At 35.2% G+C, this 17,975-nt stretch overlaps 1 protein-coding gene and 2 long non-coding RNA genes across 4 annotated transcripts; 2 read left to right on the forward strand and 1 right to left on the reverse strand.

Moving 5' to 3' along the window:
• The first annotated feature begins 1,131 nt into the window (after positions 1-1,131).
• Positions 1,132-11,975, forward strand: LOC124446507 (PDZ domain-containing protein 8-like). 2 transcript variants are annotated; one of them, XM_046997347.1, is made up of 19 exons: positions 1,132-1,400; positions 1,880-2,150; positions 2,986-3,212; positions 3,342-3,713; positions 4,672-4,898; positions 5,359-5,552; positions 6,231-6,273; positions 6,675-6,846; positions 7,298-7,444; positions 7,671-7,780; positions 8,175-8,328; positions 8,404-8,444; positions 8,523-8,604; positions 8,693-8,787; positions 9,284-9,341; positions 9,471-9,533; positions 10,158-10,220; positions 10,659-10,772; positions 11,629-11,975. In XM_046997347.1, the coding sequence occupies exons 1-19, from the start codon at positions 1,254-1,256 to the stop codon at positions 11,710-11,712; spliced, it is 2,664 nt and encodes an 887-aa protein (XP_046853303.1). In that variant the 5' UTR covers positions 1,132-1,253; the 3' UTR covers positions 11,713-11,975. The 2 variants fall into 2 exon arrangements, with proteins under 2 accessions (XP_046853303.1, XP_046853304.1); XM_046997348.1 differs by having other exon boundaries at positions 1,138-1,505.
• LOC124446509 lies at positions 3,080-12,825 on the reverse strand. Its single transcript, XR_006948460.1, has 3 exons — positions 12,564-12,825; positions 7,358-7,360; positions 3,080-3,091 (listed from the first exon to the last, which is right to left on the reverse strand). It is a non-coding gene; the product is annotated as an uncharacterized LOC124446509 (long non-coding RNA).
• Positions 12,826-13,770: 945 nt separating this feature from the next.
• On the forward strand, positions 13,771-17,049 carry LOC124446178. The gene is made up of 2 exons (XR_006948361.1): positions 13,771-13,999; positions 16,610-17,049. It is a non-coding gene; the product is annotated as an uncharacterized LOC124446178 (long non-coding RNA).
• Positions 17,050-17,975: the final 926 nt, after the last annotated feature.

Below are 17,975 nucleotides of genomic sequence, written 5' to 3' on the forward strand. Positions count from 1 at the left end.
CTCAAAATGCTACTCCACTAAAATTGTAAGCAAACAATCAATAACTGCACGTCATGCATGTATCACAGGTATATGAAGGTACGTACATGAACCTAAAAAAGACTATGCATCTTAACTATGCATTTCTATGGCTGGTGGCAGTACAAAAAGTAAATCATGATAGTACACTTTCCAAATAGCAAGTCTTTATAAATTACCTTTTTGGAATAATTCCAGAAAATATGCAGCCCTTTCTCTCTCTTTCAAATCATACCCAGAGATGGCAGCATCAGACCAATATTGAAATTCATCCTCTGGTGTCAGGATATTACCAATATTTTCTTCGCCATCTGGCGATTTTTTGCCCTCGCCAGACAACTGCTGCCTTCGTACTAGAGTAGCAAGACCTGTCTCAAGCTCACTGAGCAAAGTCTGTAACTTTGGATGAAATATTTGATTCCATTTATCATTTTTCAACAGAAGCGGTGCATAGACTTTTTGGACAGAGTGATAAAAAGTATCCACGGGAGACGCTAACATAGACGACACGAATACATTTTCGTGTAAATTTTCGGGGGTAATTACAGCAGGTCGAATTTTGAAAAACAGCAGTTGTTTGTCAGTTGATAATGTTGAACCAAACTCATTGCTCAAAACTATTTTACAATGCTTGATATGACATTTAGCCACTAATACTGGACAGTTCCCGTCGTCTAAGAACGTATTTAACTCTTTTTGGCGTTGAAAATCTTTGATAATGTCATCTGAAGACAAACCGAAATAGTTGGCTATTGTCGTCAAGACGAATGTCTTTCTTGTATCCATACCAGCCGATGTTGGGAAAGCACAGTGTCTTAACAACGATTGATAACAACTGTTCTTCAATATATACTTTACATTTCTCTAGCGCATAGCAATAACTTTTCGGAAATGACAAAAGAACTACAAGACACTTGTTGAAACGTTTTTAAAATTGCCTCGAGTCGATCGAGTTGCAAAGTTTTGTGTGGCGTTGCTAAGAGACATTTAGGGGATACGATGAGATATTCATATACACAAAGAGATTAGCTGACACTATTTAGTAGGGATTTTGTGGGATATATAGAAACCTAATTCTTATTCATTTCAAAAATTATTGTATCAATTGTCACGACTGTAACATTAATTAATTTCTGTATTTACTAACTTAGGAGTAAGTTGCTGATGAAAGGAAATACATACCTGTTAGTATGTCGGACGATTTCTTTTCGTTAACCCATAATTAATAGCAATATATGATGTACATGGTTTTGTTGTCCTTTATTTTGGGAATAGTCTTTACTTTATGTATTGAAGTTGTCTTGATTTATCAATGGTGGACGCGGAAGCCCCTAGAAGAGCCATCGTCACATGCTCCAAGAACTAAAGTTAAAAACCCGGAGGTGAAAATTGTCGAACAAACTTTTTGTCTTTAGAAGATTACATATCTGATACAAATGTGTCAAATTTACATATCTCACAACTGATAAAGAGATTATTTAACCAAGGTGGAGGGCATCATTACGATTAATCTGCATTTTTCTTCATATTTTACATATTAAAAATGGTTGATTGCTATCACTGCTTTGTCCACTTTGTGCAGTTTTTGGCACAATTATTAACTACTGAATCTTCAGTGCTTTCAGTGCTAATCCTAATCTTTTATGAAATTATTGATTAATATTAACAGCAACCACCCAGAACTGCTTCCCTCTAAATTTGCCTTAGTGAATGTTATGATCAACTCCAATCACTTTATTCTATTTCTATTTTTGGCAAGCAATGCAGCACCGTGTTCAATAATAGACATTACTGTAGGAAAATATGTTTTGCATGAAAATTTCATCATCACATTCCATAATCATGATTTACTGTTCTCTAGGAACTTCTGAATTTTTTTAAGAAATTATCTGACATACCTGTAGAAGAAGTGAGGGAACAATTGAGAATACCCGACACATGTTTGTGTTTGAATGTGATATTTGCATTCCTGTGGAAGGAGTGGCGAGATTCTCCGGAATTGAAGTGCATTTTCATTTCAAAGTTGAATAGAGAATTAAATGATCTCATTGGCTCAAAGGCAGCAAAGGGAATCATTGAAGAAATCAATGTAAAAAGTTATAGTCTAGGAGATTCATTGCCCTATATCAAAGGTAGAATCTACTTTCAACAGTTTTATATGCTTTCATTGATGAGTTTCCACTCAAACCCTTAAGATTCATCAGTGGCATATTAAGTAGAAAATACAATGAAATTGTACTCAAATGTAGTTACTTTAGATACAGAAACATGAATGGTACTATATTGGGTAAGATTAGTGAAATAAATCATAAAAAGAATTAGCAAATAATGATAGCTACATAGCTTTGTGCACAATTCTTGAGAATTGGATGCATTAATTCTTGTAATGGTTGCTTTTCCATGTATTGTTTGCAATTCACAAACCAGCTTTTTATATATAAAATTTCCATTGTGGGGCATACGATGTGGGAAGTTGTGGGGGTAGGGGGACAGTGGCAGCGACCACTTTTTTTGGAAAATGTTTGGTAAATTTTACGAGATGGATAGTTGTTAGTTTTTTGAAAAGCAGTTGATAAACTTTAAATTTATCCTATCAAGAAAAGCATTTCCTCCATTTACTAAGGGTCGGGATATCACTCTTTCACATTCATTTGTAATCTGTTTATAAACTTACGAATTATGATTTGCAACAATTGCAAAGAAGCTTTCTCAATGTATCATCATCTTCATCGGTAAAACAGTTCAAGAAAACTCTCTGAATCTGAACGCCTTTGGTATGCTGCTCTATCTTGTTGTTGACACTGTCTTAGATATCCATGCACTCTGACCATTGTGGTCCATTGCCTTTAGCGTAAATCGTTAGGCTCACAGCATTTCACTTGATCAATCTAACTTAATTAAATACAATTTTATGCGTTATGTTTTCCGTTTTAATGTAACTGTCCACACTGTCCTTGATAAATTTAGACGCCGTGTTAATGAACATTAAATCTCAAAGTGCAGAAGATGTTCCAGACGAGATAGACATTGCGCTGAACGTTTCGTATGCCGGAGGCTCTTATGTCAACGCAGACTTCACGTTAGCTTTGAAAAAATCCGTTTATTTATCGATAAAAGCTGTGAAAATATCAGGAAGAGTAAAACTTAGTTTCCGTCGACATCCTATCTCGCGATGGTCATTCTCATTTTATCAGGTATGACTTTCATGGTATTGGAAAAGTTGTTTTTTTATATAAAAAAAATTTTTCCAAGTTGGTTAATTATTTGACATGAATTACGCACCTAATGTAATTAGCCTTGTTGTTGCTTTTATATATACATAGGATCCTGATCCAGTGATCGAACTGGACGCAGAATCTCGTTTTGAAGGGAAAAGTTTTCCGCAACTAAATGCCATGATCCTGAGACATTTCAAAAAAGTCATTCGTAAGAAATATGTTTTACCCAACTACATCGTTCGCTATAAACCCTTTCTTCGAACAAAAGTTCCACATGACGAGCAGAGAAAGCTGTATGTTCACAACTCAGAAGTTACTGTCGGTGTTTTGTCCGTTCAAGTTCTCGGATGCAGTCGTTTACCATTGAAAAAGAAAAGCAGCACTCATTATAATTGGACTTTTTGCAGTCTGTCTGTCGATGCAATGCCTTTCTCTGAAAGGAAAAACAATGATTCTTCCATGTGGCCGATATCAGAGGTTTGATTACCTTATTAAGGACGTTTTATCATCTTCATTGTGCTATATTACAGTTTCGTCTTTTCTCATGCCATATTAACTACCATACAGTATTTTTGTTTGTGATAGCTACCACATTATTCAAACTTAACAATCTACTTTACATACTATACATTTCCCATTCTATCGTACAATTTGACCCCTTTCGAGGGTACTTTAAATTGTACGATACAATGAGAAATGTAAAATGGGAAATATTTACCCCGGAATTTTTATTTGCGATATGAATTTTAGATATGAATTCTAACGTGTCGGCGAAAAAGTTTTTAAGTTCGTCAAATCGTTCCACTTTTATGGCTATTTAAAATTGGCAAAATGCTCCTTTTAATGGACCTTGCCCGTCGTCCGAAACGACTTACTTTAGTGACTTCATGCAAGGGACTCCTCAATACATGATCATGAAAAATAGATGTATACCAACTACCTTGGATGACGTCAAAATTTGGCTAGACCCAGTCTTCATGCCACGACGAACGAGGTCCATTGAAAGGCAACATTAAACCTCCATAACAAGAGGACGATTTGACCAAATTAGAAAATTTTGTCCATACCGTTAACCATCACCCTTAGTTTTAATACTGCAAGTAAACGTTTTTGCTGATAAGGGAAATTTAACTACCGCATTCCCAATGGAAAAGCAGATTTCACATTTTTTTAATATAGTACGTAGTTAATTCCGTTATATAGTAGCTACCTTGTATCTGCCACACTTCCCACACTATAATAACTACCACATTTTCTAAGTGGTAGCTAACATATCGTTTTCCTCTTTGTAGTCACTAGTCTTTCTTATCCCCCCCTCCCCACCCACCTCAAAACACTCCCATCCCGGGAACAATGTTCGGGATATACATTGTTCCCACACAATTTTCTGTTTATGTCACCTCATTCATGAGAAACAATACTGTTATTTTGTCAGCACGAAGTTGTAAAGAACAACGAAAGAAAAATCGGTCTAACTTATTACGAAGCATCAATGGAAGGCGATGGCGCTTCACGGAAGAAAATAATCATCGCCAGTATTGATCCCGAATCTCCGGTTGGTAACAGCTTACTACGAGAAGGAGATGTCATACTGGAAATCAACGGGACGGCTGTAGTTGACGCGAAGCATGTTTCAAAACTCATTAGGGGATCAAGTAGGAGGTAAGGATTCTTTTTCCTAATATTACTGTTGTATCGAACAAAAAAATATACGTATGTCACTCTAACAACTTGAAACTGCCAATCGCTATTCAGGATTTTCCAAAAAAATTTACCTTATTGACATTATTAAATTACAGTCAACGTCAAAATTCAACGGTTGAACAAATGAATGCTCCCATAGTTATTGCCTACGATTGATCTAAAGTTACTCGCCATGCAAAAGTGAGCGGTTACGAATTAATCAAGTGCTTAATGACTCTAAAGCAATGTTGAATATTATTACATTAGATATTATTATTTTATTATATTAGTTAACCGCAAAGCTGCAACGCATATGAATAATTTATTCCATGTATTTTACGTATGTACACGAAGGAAAACCTTAATGACTACAGTTTTTTTCCTTGGTATAGCAAACTGGCAGTACCGTGCAACGAATTCATTTATGATGTTACTGTAGGCTAACCGTTATGGTGAAGAGGCCACCTTCGAACTTACCAGTCTCTGAAGCTGAAGATTTGCCACATAAGATCGATGTTGACACTGTGTCTATTTCAGGCGAAAATTCATCTGAAGTGGATAATGAAGCCGACGAATTCGTGAACATTGTGGCACTACCATTGATCGAAGGAAGCGATCTCAATCAAACCAAAGGTACGCCATTGCGATATCTCTTTACTATATTTACCCTTCATTGTCTACGGTTGTCATTTGGCAATCGTCCCTAAGCAAAATGAAATTCAATTGAAAAAACTCGTCCACGAAAAGGTTGAAAACTCGTCCACATGAATATCTGTGTTAGCAAGCAACGGAGTAATTTATGCCACGCATGTAAATAATTAACATGTCAAAAACGGGTCATGTGAGCATTCCTGTATATTTGGATGTTGTCGTGTTTGATGCCGTTCTTAATGTAGTTTTCTACGAATATCTCAACATATTTTCGCATTAATCACATAGAATGATTCATCTTAGTGCACGTCTATAAACAAAATATACGTCTCACTAAACGGACCTTCCCATTGTTTTTGCGCAATTCATAAATATCCCTTGGCATCTTAGCTTTCTTTTAGACTTGTTCATCTACATGGTCAAATCTTTTAGATACGTAGCTATATTGCTGTAGACTTAAGCCGATTATCAGAACTATATCTTTTTGTTATTTTAAATCTTGTTATCGGCAATGCAGTTTATGTTTTTAGACTTGTAGCATTGCAACTTACGAAACAAAATCCAGTTTCTAAGTCGCACGGTAATGAATAATATTTTTTTATAAATACCTATACAAATATGAAGTATACATACTTATGCGAGTTGCTTTTTATATGATAGGTAAAATTGAAGAGCCTGACTCTGTCTCAAGTGTATCGTTCAGGTTTGTGTAATACACGAGTATCGTTCCCTGTTCGTAGATGTTCATCGTCTTATGCTGAGAATGACTGTTGGTATTGGTGTTGACTGACCTTTCGACATCCTTAGCGGTAGTCATCTTCAGAGTCAAGTAGCTGAAGATCAACATCTACAAACGTGTAACATGTAACTTTAATCGCGCATGAGGTATCTAGTATCCATAATGCGTGACGTATATACACGATCTGAAGTACAACTTATAAGGAATAAAATGAATAATTCGTGATGAAATGACCACATTGTGGAGCGAATGTTCTCTGTGATGTTTGCATCCGTATTTCAAAAATCAGAAATAAGTTGTTCCCTTAGTTGGTAAATTATTGACTTATTTGGTAAACTACAGTGGCGAAACTATATAAATTTTAGCGATTACGAAAGATTTGAAAGCAGCAATTTAGACGGCGTTCCTTCAAATCCCATCATATTTGAGAAAACTCATCCCATAAATGAGAATGAAGTAGATTTTATTGACAACTTCGATGCAAGAGGATCAAATAGTTTGAACGAGAAGAAGACGAAGCTTGCAAAATCATCGAAGGTGTGACATTATCATTGAGTAAAGGCATATGGGATGTATTTAGCCATGTGTTATATGTTAGTTTACAGTTGCTTGTGTATGGGTAACTGTATTGCTGACTTAAATTATTAATCAGCCGTTCATATAGTCACTCGACTGTCATTCCAATGATATTTCTTTTGAGTGTTTGAAAACAGATACTTTGATTTTCAAGCAATTATAAATGACGATGTTTGAATTGTATAAGTGAAAGAAATTGTCATATACGTATTTTCGAAAAACGAACAATTTGTTTTTGCGAGTTTTGAGTGTCACAGTTATTCTTTGGATTACTGCTAATCCTATCTTGACGCAGATGTTTGTTTTCACTGAAAATTTACTATCTTAAAACTATATTAATGAGTTAATAACCGTTTTCTATTGTTTCAATTATATACTGCATTAAAGCTCACTCACTTTTTGTTTACTGTAGAGCCCGCAATGGAAAGAAACTTTCGAGTTTCGTGTTGAAAACGAACATAAATATCTCAACGTACTTGTGTGGTATCAATATCGAAATGAATCTGGAAAAGAAGGAAATAGCGAAGATCAGCAACCAAAGAATATACTTCTTGGATATGTAACTATCATAAAATACAATTTGAGAAGTGGTGATGGTTTCTTTGTTCACGTCAATGTTTACTAAAAAACTGCTTAAGTTACAACAAAATTGTTACGTGGCTATTGCCTCTACCAAATACTTCATCCTGCGTATAATTATATGTGTAGAGGGAGAAATTAAAATGATTTGAGAACATATATGGCCGTTAGTATAAATAAAATGCTTTTCTCTCTCGATGTTGAAGGTCACTATCCCATTGACAGACATCGCAGTGCAGTGCCTGGAGACCGGAGATCGTTATCATCAACAGGAATATGTTTTGGTTTCGACAGCGTATGACAAAGTCTTTGCAAGGTTTAAAATCTCCAGTAACAATGACTAGCTATACATCTCATTGTTTAAGGGTCTTAGTGTTTGACAGATGTTATTTCTTTCCTTGTCGACAGTCACTTTGTGAAAACTCCCTCTCTCGTTCAAAAATCGCACTACTTTAATCTCCTTCACCATTGTCTATCCTGACAGCTGATATGTATGTGCATATATGGAAGGAGAAAGAAATGCATTAATAAAGTCACAGCAGTTGCTCAAATTGTTATGGACAAGTTTCGCTTCCAACGTGCATATCTATACACTAAAGTTCGAGTAGAGTTTTGCTTCACTAATGCGCTCGTAATGATTTTTGTTTCTCTTATATCGCTAGCTCTTATTTTGTATGTGTTATTGAACGTGAAGCGTTTCTTTTAAACAGTCGATCGCATCTTGGTGGTCATCCTGGCTTGAACAGAACGGCTTGTTGCGGTGATATCACTTTGGCTTTTACGTATAAGCCATCCTTCGCTGATGAATCAGATGGAGTGCCATTTGTAGAGACCAAAGTTATCACGTCAGAATATATTGATGAGGTATAATCGTTCGTGTTTGCTTTGCATGTGTAGTCTGATTACAGTTCATAGAAAACTCTATTTCTCATATTTCAGGAGTTACCACATTTTTCTCCGAACGATGACGAAGTTGTAGAGTAAGTGGCTACGAAGATTTTGTCGTCATGATTTGGCAGTTGTCTAATCATTTGCAAATTTTCTTAATCTTTCATTAGCTTTGACGTGACAATCAAGAGGCACAGTTTTGTTGACACACAGTTCTACCATCAAACAAAATGTGATTTTTGTACTAAGAAGGTAAACACACATAATGTTTTCTTTGTTATTGAATGCACTTCACGTGTTTTGTTTATAGATAATATTTTATGTATGATGTTTCTTCCAGATCTGGACGAAATCTGCTTATCAATGTCGACAATGTGGTATGGCATGCCATAAAAAATGTTTGCAACGGGCGCTGAAGCATACAGCATGCTATAGGTAAGAATGATGCCCAATATTAAGCTATTACCCAGGGTTTTTTGTTTGGGATAATAACGTCCCTATGGTTTGCCAATACTTGCATGCACATATAGCTAGTTTCCAATACCTGCATGGTAGTACATGCTCAGGAATCCTATAGGATTCCTTAGCATATATGCGAATATAATAGATATGGTGTTGTGTTATAGATTTTATTATTGTTTGAAAGTTCAGGCCATACAAGTATCCATTTCAGAATAACGAACATGTCAACATGAGATTTTAAACGAAAGTTTGAAAGAACCCTAATGTAACTGCAATAAAACTGTCACCATTTTTGTTTGAAAATAGCTCATAAAATAACTGTTATATGAATGGACGAACTGCTTTTTCACATGCGACATGCTTCACATCAAATCCATCGTTGTCAGGATGTGCCTGCGTGTAACTTTGTATACGCGATATTGATACATGAAAAACAAATACAAGCTACGCAGTTTGATTTTTATTCCAGTCAACCTGCTGATATCACAAAGCAAGACGAGACAAGAACGGAGCTTGATGAAAATAAGGTATGACATGTCTTTCGAATGGCTTTCGAGGCCATTATTTTTGCCATTTGTATAAGCAAATGAAAAACAGCTTTTCAACTTAACTTTAAATCTCTTTGAGTTGATTGTCTTGCTGTTGCAATGTCATAGAGTGATGCGACAAACTCTGCTCCATCATTTGATCCACGTTCAACTGCGAGGAAGATAGAAATGGTATGTTTACTTTTTACCTCTTTTGTTCAATTTGTACATTTCCTTGAACTTCTGTATAAGAGCGCGTGCATTTGTTTCAATAGCGTAGCTCTCTTCAATATGGAGAGGGGGAGGGTATCTACACATGACGCATGTTTTGCCCTGTTAAGATTCTTTCAAATCAATTGTAAATCTATGAATAATAGCCCTCTCTCCCAATTTTTGAGATGGCTGCGCCACTGATTTCTTACATTAGAGTCTTTACTTGAAATGTCACGCAATGTACTTTCTCGAAACGGAGAGTCATATAATATGTACGTAACTATGATTATGAAGAAGGATACTATCCCAGCTTGCATCATGTTAAATTGAATTGTAAACATTGAACTAAAATACATGGAACGCTACCTCAAGCAAATAATTGAAGCCATATCTTACGCCAGACACGCGAGATTTACCCCAGACACGCGTGTTTAGTGTTTCGAGATTCTCTCGCGGAGTAATATTTGATTGACTATACACACCCGTGTCTGGGGTAAAATCACGGCTTCAAAAAATCATTAGGGTTTTGTATTACAGGTATCGTTCCATGTATTTTAGTTCAATGATCGTAAACAACCTAATTTACATATTTATTTTTATTAGGTAGGAAAAGAGTTATACTCAGAACTTTCTCCAAAATCAAGGAATCGAAAGTTGCAAAGTATGGTAAGGAACGAGCGCAATCATTCACAAGCTTTGAATACCATGAATGTTGTCACTTCGACCACTCGACAGTTTTTAAAAATTTCACCTCAGTACTTTTTTATATTTACAAAAAGGACGAGGTGTGATAGTCCTTTGTGAACCCGTACGACAAGCAAGCATATAATTAATGATTAACATAAAGTATCCATATATATGACTCGTACTATATGTATTGTCTGTAATGGACTTTCTTTTCAACATTTACATGTTAGCATCAATTGCATGCTTACGTTTTGAGCTATTAAAGCTTTTGTGGTTGGTTGATTCGTATAGTTATAAATATCCTTTATTTTATTTACTTTTTCCATTATCGAAAAAGAACTTGGGTTTATACATTATGTATGACAGTGTCACAAATATATTCAGCATAGTTCAATGAACTTATGATTTTATATCAAGGTGAGCAATCTGCAAGTTGAGATAGACGAAGAGAACGAAGAACGAATCCGTCTTCACGAGATGAAAAAACTTTCAAAACCAACTTCGATGACATCAAGAATTGATCAACAAATTGTGAGTGAATTTCGTGGTGAATTGCTTATTTTTACTTTAGTCAACTTGTGAGATTCTACAGATATCCGAAACGGTAGTTAGGAATACCTAACGATTCAATCCTGAACTAGAAGCGTTGATCAGTTTCGATTGTACAATTAGTCAGTTCATGAAACTTCATAAAAAAATGGTGAAATGTATCAAGGTAATCAATGTTTGGCGTGCTCTTCGTATAGATTGATATGACAATGTTTTGAGACTGGAAAAGAGTCAATGAAATAAAAGTGCAAGCTGTGTGTCGTGAAACTATGAGATGATATAATTGGACTAACAAAACAATTACTAATCTTATGAAAAAGCAACATTTCCTACTACTAGACTCACTTTTCAAAAAAAAAATTTCCGTATGTACATGTCTTTTCTCAGTTAAATCTTTCCTCAGTCTTACGTATTTTAATGGAAAGGAAACTCAAAACACTTATGCTTGTTGAGATATCACACACAAATGATAAAATTTTGGGAAAGTTTTATCTTATTAACTTATTAGAAAATTATTGCAATCATTAAACAATTTTTTTAAAGTTTGCATTTGCTATCCAGTTTAAAAGTTTAACTAGACTGATATATGACTACATATTTACACAACCGTGAAGTAAACATTTTGAATTTCTACTGTAGATGATTTAAAGTAAAAGTCACATCAAAGGTTTAGAGATTAAAAAATCGTGTTATGTACCCAGGAACCCTAAGCTGTGTAAATTAAGTTTCGTTACTTTGTAATTTTTTGTTGAATTTTAATGTCTCTCAATGGTTCATGTTTTTAGTTCGCCAGGGACGCCATTCTTTTACAATGATACATTTCGTTATCTTTTTGTAGACGAAATCCGAACAAAGGAGTGAATCTTTGAAATTTCTAATGCTTCAATACTTATCTGGTTTGGGAGATGTTGAAGCGACGTAATTGTTAATAACCAGACATGCATTAAGTAAATTACATAGCTGGACTTTTTTGATTTAGCTATAACTGACGAAGTTACTTCACTTACGTACGCATGTTTGTAGTTTGGTATTTGTTGGCATATTAATTTAATGAACATTTCAATTAATAAACGTTCGATGCAGGACATTGACGGTCGATGACTCTCTATAAATAAATGAGAAATAGCTTTTTAGTACTCATTAATTGATCATCTAATTAACAATTTCCATAAACTTCTTCACATATTTCATGGTTTGTTTTGTTTAAAGAAGCAATAGGGCTTCTTCAGTTTGCACAAGTGTAAAATTTTGAATATAACTGGCAGGCTAAATACGTCAAAATTTGAAGCCAGCATTTCAACTACACTCAAACTTGTACAAAGCGAACAGCCCTGGAGAGTGAATTAGTGTTTGCTTAATGAAAGTGTCATTTGGTGGTAGTCATTAGGCATTACCAGACCCCTCTCCGTTATCAAATAAAATAAAAATAAACAATTAAAAAATTAAGATATATTCAGAAACAGTTTGAGGAACGTGAGAACTGGTGAGCTTACGGGGAAGTACCTACCCCTCAATGCTCAACTTAGGGGCCCCCCATAGAAAAGAGCAGAATGTTGTTTACAATTGAATAATTAAGTATAATATGGTCTTTTCCAGCCCTCTAGAGGATCTTAATTTTCAAAAATTTTCTATTAATTTTGCAAACTATACATGATTATTTTTTGAATTGATGATTCATATGTAATGAAGACTGTTTGTAAAGATAACTCCTATAAACTGACGACTTTTTGAAATATCAACTCTTATGAATCGACGGCTTATTGGAATAACAACCTTGAAGATGATGAGGATATAAAATGGCTATTTAATTGCAGCCATTTACAGGATCTGAATTTTCAAAATTTACTTATGAATTTATTCTATAATGCAACAGCTCCATCACTGTGATTTTTGTTTCGACAGTAATATCCAGACCGTTGGAGTTAGGCCTGCTTTTTTGTTCAGAGTAATTTCTACATTTGAATGAACTTCTTTCTTGACACGAGCACAGCTTTCTACTCCACAAAACATTCCATATTTTTCAGTAAAGTTTGAGGAACGAGCTCGGAACAGTTGAGTAAAAACAAAAGAACAAACGTAAAAAAAGTGAAAACAAAAGAACAAACAAATACTATATGACTAAAGGTTCAAAAGTGTAGAATCTTTCGCGCTCGTGTATAAAAGCTAAAACGCCCATACAAATAGTACATGCGGTTATACATTTAAAATAGCTAATACAAGATAAACAATGTTCTTTCACAACGCTATCTCATATGAGAATTAAAATATTTACCATTATTAGACCAACAATTTTCGATCAGTGAACCCGACATCATAAAGCTATCTTTAGTTCAGTATCTCCTCCAGTAATATCTTCTGAAATGATCTTTAATCCCCAGTACATATTCCCATTTGTCTCATTCAAACAGTCCTAAGTCGTCGATAGTACTTGAAGAGATATCGTCGATAATTTTCTTCGACAGCTTGTAACGGTGAACATTGTAAGAAAAATTGAATATTTCTCTTGACTTGAAGAGCGAATCACCACTATTTACTCCTCAAGTACAGGGTGTATAAAAAAAAACTGCAAATACCATAATTTGTATGCAGAGTTTATACATTAAAATTGTAACTGTGCAACTAGTTAGGCTTCGAAGATTCAATAGCCTATCCATTTATAGTACTGCACGTGGTGACGTATTTTAAAATCCCAGATGGGAAATTATTTACACAGCCATTGTATATGATCTCGTGGATACAAATTATGCAGGGTATTTGCAGTTTTTTTATAATACATAAAAATTAACATTAGTCAAGCATTGTAAGTTAATCTCATTATCGCTTCAATTCCCACACGAAAGACTAAGTATAAAAAGTTAGCTATACCACAGCTCCGATGAGTTTTATAAAAGCGTTTATGTTACTAACAAGTTATTGAATCAATGAACCTGCTTATTGGAAGTTTACACAAAGACTTGCGAAAGCCTTTTGACATAGACAGTGATATCGTTGATGACATTTCGGTCTCCTGCGTAGCATCATCAAATTTTCTTAATTGTGACACTCCAGAGCAATCTTTATGACCTTGTTTGATGACCTCACAGTTTAAACAAGATCTCGTGATGCACCATAGGATTTGAATGAAACACTATCCTTGGATAGTTTATTTGCAGCGTTGTAAACAACAGCAGAGTCGGAGTGTGTTGTGAAAATATTCTACGTAATTACAGGTTAGTCTGATAATGTCTCTTAATAATAATAATCAAGATCACTGGTCCACTTATATGGATTAGTTAAAAATATATTTAAACACTAAAAACGGTATGTAAGTCTTTACCAAATAAATGTTTTAACATTACTTAAAATCACGTGCAACTAAAATAACCAGAGAATAAGTAGTATTTGCCTCTCGTTCAGTCCCTTATTACTAAAACGTTATTCTATCCATGCACAGAAAAAACTATAACATTTGCGCAACATTTAGCCTGCCTTTTATTTAGGAAAAATTAAAAATTAAGGCTGAGGCGTGTTCATGTGATGCAACCAGTGCTGTAGAACTAAATTTATCAGATGAGGGGCTTTCTTGACGTTCCTGTTAATAGTGCCCTTTTAATTTACTCATTTCAAATGTAGAAGAGGGCCTCCTTTCCCAAGCGCCCCTCCACTTCTAGAGCACTGGATGCAACTGAAAGTTGTCCTGCTATGGCCGAGTCAATACAAATAAAAGAAAAATGAATCTTTTTCAGCAATCATTGCTCAATATTTTCAAAACAGTATTTGAAATGCTTCTAGATTTTCATGCCGATATAATTGAAAAACGATTAAGTTCTTGTTCAGCAAAATTAAATTGTTCGTAACAAGTTGTAACGTTGTACTTCTGGAAACATCACGTGATCAGCTCGAGGAAGTTCTACTCTTTCTATGTGAATCTCATCCTGACTTTCGTTTGGTTTAATTCAATAAAATCAGTTTGCATAGAAGCTTACGTTATTCATAGGCGGCTTTTCCAAATCCTCATTTTCCTTAGAAAATTGCATTTGCTTTTTATTCGTAAGAAATGAGAAATTTTACCATTTCACACGACCAAACACTTTGAGCAGTGCATGCGTTTTCGGATGTTACAATGATTTTTCGTAATTTACTTATTTTCTCGTGATTTTTCTGAAGATGTAAAAGATATGAATTAGCTGACCCTCGAAGTGAAATTATGCCAGTTTAAAGTAATCATACACTCATAAAAAGCTACAGCAACGAGAACAGCATACCACAGGCACACGGACATAACAATAAATTGTGGCAAGGGACTTCATTAGTTACACTATAAGGTTCAACTTCACCTCCCCGCACTTTCAAACGGACATCATCATGATGCGCAAACTCATCTTACCCTAATGTCAAATGGACAACACACCATTACCTAAAAACTCACCTTGACACAATGTGAGAGGTAACTCACTTCTAATAAGTGGAATCTTATTATCACGGCCTCGCGACCTGATAACATTATATTGGAAACACTCATCTCCACATGTAAAGTCAAACGAACCTCACCAAAACTTAAACATCTCTTATCTTCTCCTTTCAGCTCTCCCTTATTCTGGGTCGCTACAGTATGTTTTTACTTTTAAATGTATTACTTCCATCACTGACAACCTCCTTGATCACTTTCATGTTACTCATAACATCCCTCATGACATCCATCCACCGCTTGCATGGTTTTCTTCTTCTTCTCTAACTTGGCACAGCCATCTTTGATGTCTGTCTCCCCACATACTCCTCTCCACATTACATGTCCAAATCATTGCAGTCTCGCCTTTTGGAATTCTTCTCCCACCTTCGTGATTTTCGCAGTGCCACGATAGTACTCATTCCTTATTTTGTCTTACAAGTCCCTTGAAATATCTATCTCACCATTCTCGTATCATAAAAATTCTAGTGATCATCAGCCTAAGTGAAAGAGAGGATTTATAACAGTGTTGGTAACCAGTAATGAAGTTATGATTAAAGTACTCTCTCCACCACCTTTTAACCTTTCCTCATTCACCAGTGACCACTCTTTTTTAACTCGTAATAACTCGCACTTGTTGCACGTCTTTTCCTCCCTTGTTTAATGTTTTGCCTACTTGAATAGCTCTGTTCCCACATCTTTGTCTCTAGCTACTGTTGCAGGTCAAACGTGAAACTCTATCACATAAAAACTCACTTCACCACATTGTTAAATAAAATCCACGAGTAATGAGTAGGATTTTACCATTACATGCAAGCAATCTCACTATAACTATACCATGTACAAATTCTTCTCTCCACAATTTCAAAAGACCCACCTTGATGCAGCTACTCATCTCACCTGTCAAAAACCACATCATTATGTGCAATAGTTATTGCTCGAATTCTTATGACGTGAACAGTTATTGTTCACATTCCTATGATATGGAACAGTTATTGTTCACATTCCTATGATGTGGAAAAGTTATTGTTCACATTCCTATGATGTGGAACAGTTATTGTTCACATTCCTATGATGTGGAACAGTTATTGTTCACATTCCTATGATGTGCAACAGTTATTGCTCACATTTCTTACGTGCAACAGTTATTGCCCGCTTTTCCATAATAATGTGCCACAGTTATTACTCACATTCTATAATGATGTGCAACAGGTATTGCTTATATTTCTTTAATGATAAAAAGAAACTACCATACAAAATTCATTAAATAGAAATAAATTGCGTATATTTTAGTCTTTAAAACAACCCTTTTGTTTTGGAACATCGACCACCTCCGAGTAAATCCAGAATGCTGTTGTACATTTTACATGAAATAACTATTTTACATTCGCAGCTATATAACTTACGACGTTGGAAATGAAAGTTCTCTGGGGAATTTTGTGGATTATATTGTTGCTGTTTATTGGTTGGCCAATAGGATTCTTCTGCGCTGGATGGTATGTTTGTCTATCACCTTTTGAGTCATGTCTCATAATTTGCAAAGACATATCGGAGTTCCTGATGAAAGGTGTAAAGCTGCCGTTGGAAATCGCCAGGCATGCGGCTGCAGGAGCTAGTTCGTGGTAGATTTACTATGACCAATGAAAACCATTTTTATGTAATTTTTACATGCTGTTTTGATATTAGTTGAACACGTGCTTCGTAGCTAAACTGCTACAGATGCTTATTATTTCCTATAAAATACTTAAATGATTATTTTGTTAACTCAATTCCGACTGCATATTTTGAAAAAAATATTCAAAGATGATGTGTATTAAATATCACCGTTAGAAACTTTCGTGATGTTTTCCTGCGTTAAAATTATTCAATACATAGCTATCATAATGTACATGTTCGTGGAAAAGTTGTAGAGATTCTGGACGAAATTCTGTTTCCTTGCACAAGTTCTTTCCTTCATGCAAAAAAGTCCCGTGTAAATGCGTAAATATAACAATTACATGGAAAAACACCAAATGTAAAGTATGAATAGCGATAAAGCGCGTTAAGGTAAGCTACTGGCAGTAGCTTAGCCTGGTAGAGGCAAAATAAATTATTTCGACGAGCTTTCGGTAAAAGCCCCCACTAACCAAGTGCGAGGTCTTCACGAAAAAATATCGAACGAGGTGTTGGACAGAACGAGCCTGTGAGGCGACTAAAATATGGAGGTCAGTCTGGTATTTCTCTGTAAAGACCGAGAAAGCAAATTGCCACAACTGCACATCTAAGTCATAAAAAACCCTGTCTGTGCTGATCACTTTATCAATGACACCAGTTCCCATTCCACGTGGTAACATAACCTAATTTACATGTTTGTAAATGTAGATCGTCCAGGTTAGTATAGTCCTGAGAAAGTTAGTATAGTCGTGAGGTTAGTATAGTCCTGGACGATCTACATTTACAAACATGTAACGATACTCCCGGGTTCAATCCATTTACTTTATAACCTAATTTGGTATGTAAGGTAATAAATTGGCAAACGACTGGTTTACGTGAACTAGAGTGCAAAGGATGGTGCGTAGCATTTTAAAAAACACTGTCTTTTGACTCGTAACTTGAATCAACCAACTTAATTTTGATTCATTTGTCAATTTTGTTGTCATTTTGATTCATGTTTATTTTTTAATAACTCTATCTCTCATTCACTGTTTAATGCATCATGACCGAAATCTATGCACTTCATGGAAAACAAAATTATCTGCTTTCCTAGTGGGCCTGTTCGT

The sequence above is a fragment of the Xenia sp. Carnegie-2017 genome, unplaced genomic scaffold, assembly GCF_021976095.1.
Source record: "Xenia sp. Carnegie-2017 unplaced genomic scaffold, XeniaSp_v1 HiC_scaffold_22, whole genome shotgun sequence".
NCBI classification, from domain to species: domain Eukaryota; kingdom Metazoa; phylum Cnidaria; class Anthozoa; order Malacalcyonacea; family Xeniidae; genus Xenia; species Xenia sp. Carnegie-2017.